General features: G+C 36.0%; 1 protein-coding gene across 1 annotated transcript; it reads left to right on the forward strand.

The window, feature by feature from the left end:
* The first annotated feature begins 317 nt into the window (after window positions 1-317).
* Window positions 318-1,856, forward strand: LOC116124529 (polygalacturonase-like). The gene is made up of 4 exons (XM_031410256.1): window positions 318-767; window positions 939-1,228; window positions 1,312-1,540; window positions 1,638-1,856. The coding sequence occupies exons 1-4, from the start codon at window positions 330-332 to the stop codon at window positions 1,854-1,856; spliced, it is 1,176 nt and encodes a 391-aa protein (XP_031266116.1). The 5' UTR covers window positions 318-329.
* The last annotated feature ends 231 nt before the right edge of the window (window positions 1,857-2,087 follow it).

The following is a 2,087-nucleotide window of genomic DNA, read 5'->3' on the forward strand; positions in this document are numbered from 1 at the left end:
CCAAATTAATACATTAATTAGCCGCAAATTCTAGCTATCAATTAATGCATCTCATGTCTTAGTCTTTACTTAATCTCAATTAATATTATAATTATCACATGCATGTATATGAGACAATGTGCCACACCAAAAAAAAAAAAAGAAAGAAAGAAATTAACTTTTGACAAAAATTACTTTATGGTAATTAAAATTAATTATTCGAATTTCAATTAAACTTTATATTACAAGCATCTTTTGTAGTATAAATAGCTCTTCAACTGTCCTCTTTGTTTCATCAAATTATAACTGTCTACCAACTGTTTTTTTTCTTGCTTAATTATCCAAAAGATATGGCAATTAAGCTTATTTTCTCTTCTTTATTTCTGTATTTCTTCATTCAAACTTCAATTGCAGCTTCAAGTAGTGCAATTTTCAATGTGACCAGCTATGGTGCAAAAGCAGATGGAAAAACAGACTCAACACAGGCGTTTCTCGGAGCATGGAAAGCGGCGTGTAGCTCAGCCAAGGCGGCCACCATTAGCGTTCCAAATGGAAGGTATTTGGTAAAGAATGTAGTGTTTAGAGGGCCATGCAAGAAGAAAATTACAGTGAAGATATCTGGAACAATTGTAGCTCCTTCTGATTATCGCGCACTTGGAAATTCCGGGTACTGGATTTTGTTCATTGAGGTTGATAATCTTACAGTCACTGGTGGCAATCTTGATGCTCAAGGTGCTGGCTTCTGGGATTGCAGGAAATCCGGACAGAATTGTTCAGTTGGAGCAAGGGTAAGTTTATAATATTATATTTACAAAGTTATTATTCGAAATGACGCAATAATTGATTTTTTTTTTAAATCGATATAAAATTCAATTGTCACATCATTCGAGATGCAAAATTATCATATTGATCGGTTGGATCATCGATTAAGTAAACTAAGATTGACTTACTATTTGCAGTCAATAACTTTCAATTGGGCAAATAATGTGATAGTAACCAGCTTGACCTCGATCAACAGTCAGCTAGCTCACCTTGTGGTCAATAGTTGCAACAATGTGATAGTCCGAAATGTGAAGCTTATTGCTCCGGACACGAGCCCTAACACAGATGGCATCCACGTTCAATCCTCTAATGGCGTTTCAATCACTGGCAGCACAATGCAAACGGGAGACGACTGTATATCCATCGGTCCCGGCACCAAGAACTTGCTTATGAATAGCATCAAATGTGGCCCCGGCCATGGTGTAAGGTAATTCTGCAACAAAGTATTCTTGATCAAATTGGGTTAATTAGGCCTTGCTTTGATCATTTTCCAATATTTCATGTACACAGCATTGGCAGTCTTGGCAAGGAACTCAAGGAAGACGGTGTTCAAAATATAACGTTGACAAATGCAGTTTTCTCAGGGTCGGATAATGGAGTAAGAATCAAGTCATGGGCGAGACCAAGCTATGGTTTTGTGAGAAATGTTCTCTTCCAAAACATCATCATGAAGAACACAAAAAATCCAATTATAATTGATCAAAATTACTGCCCCAACAACCAAGGATGCCCTAATCAGGTACATAAAACTTCGAATCCAAGAAAAATCAATGGTAATTTCCATTAATTAAGCCTTGGGATTAATTTTTTTATTTTTTTCTGCTTGTTTTTTATAGACTTCTGGTGTGAAGATCAGTGATATAACATACAGAAACATACAAGGAACTTCTGCAACAGCAAAGGCCGTGACATTTGATTGCAGCTCTAGTACTCCATGCGAAGGGATCAATTTGCAAGATATCAAACTAACTTATTCGAATAAAGCCGCGACGTCTTCGTGCAAGAACATCAATGGAACGAGTGATGGAGTACAAAATCCTGAGAGTTGTCTATGAAAAACATTTCTTATGGACATATTTTCATGTATATTTGTGTATATTTGGCTTAAACTGGTTGTTTACACCACATGTTGGCAGCTTTTTAAAGCTTTGCTTGCATTGTTGAGTGCTGCAGTAAATTAATCCCCACCAGAAGTGCTAGTTCTTTGACTTAATTGGAGTGTATCCACTTGAGTTCTTATTAATGTACATTTGGTACTTTGATAATTAATTAATACAAGTGGAATA

The sequence above is a fragment of the Pistacia vera genome, unplaced genomic scaffold (genome assembly GCF_008641045.1).
Source record: "Pistacia vera cultivar Batoury unplaced genomic scaffold, PisVer_v2 Contig1526, whole genome shotgun sequence".
Lineage (NCBI taxonomy): Eukaryota > Viridiplantae > Streptophyta > Magnoliopsida > Sapindales > Anacardiaceae > Pistacia > Pistacia vera.

Bases quoted from the DNA above. Each gene is read 5' to 3' on its own strand.
- LOC116124529 (XM_031410256.1), top strand. From the start codon at position 330: ATGGCAATTAAGCTTATTTTCTCTTCTTTATTTCTGTATTTCTTCATT. The intron at 768-938 runs GTAAGTTTATAA...TACTATTTGCAG, and splicing joins ATTGTTCAGTTGGAGCAAGG to TCAATAACTTTCAATTGGGC. The intron at 1,229-1,311 runs GTAATTCTGCAA...TCATGTACACAG, and splicing joins GGCCCCGGCCATGGTGTAAG to CATTGGCAGTCTTGGCAAGG.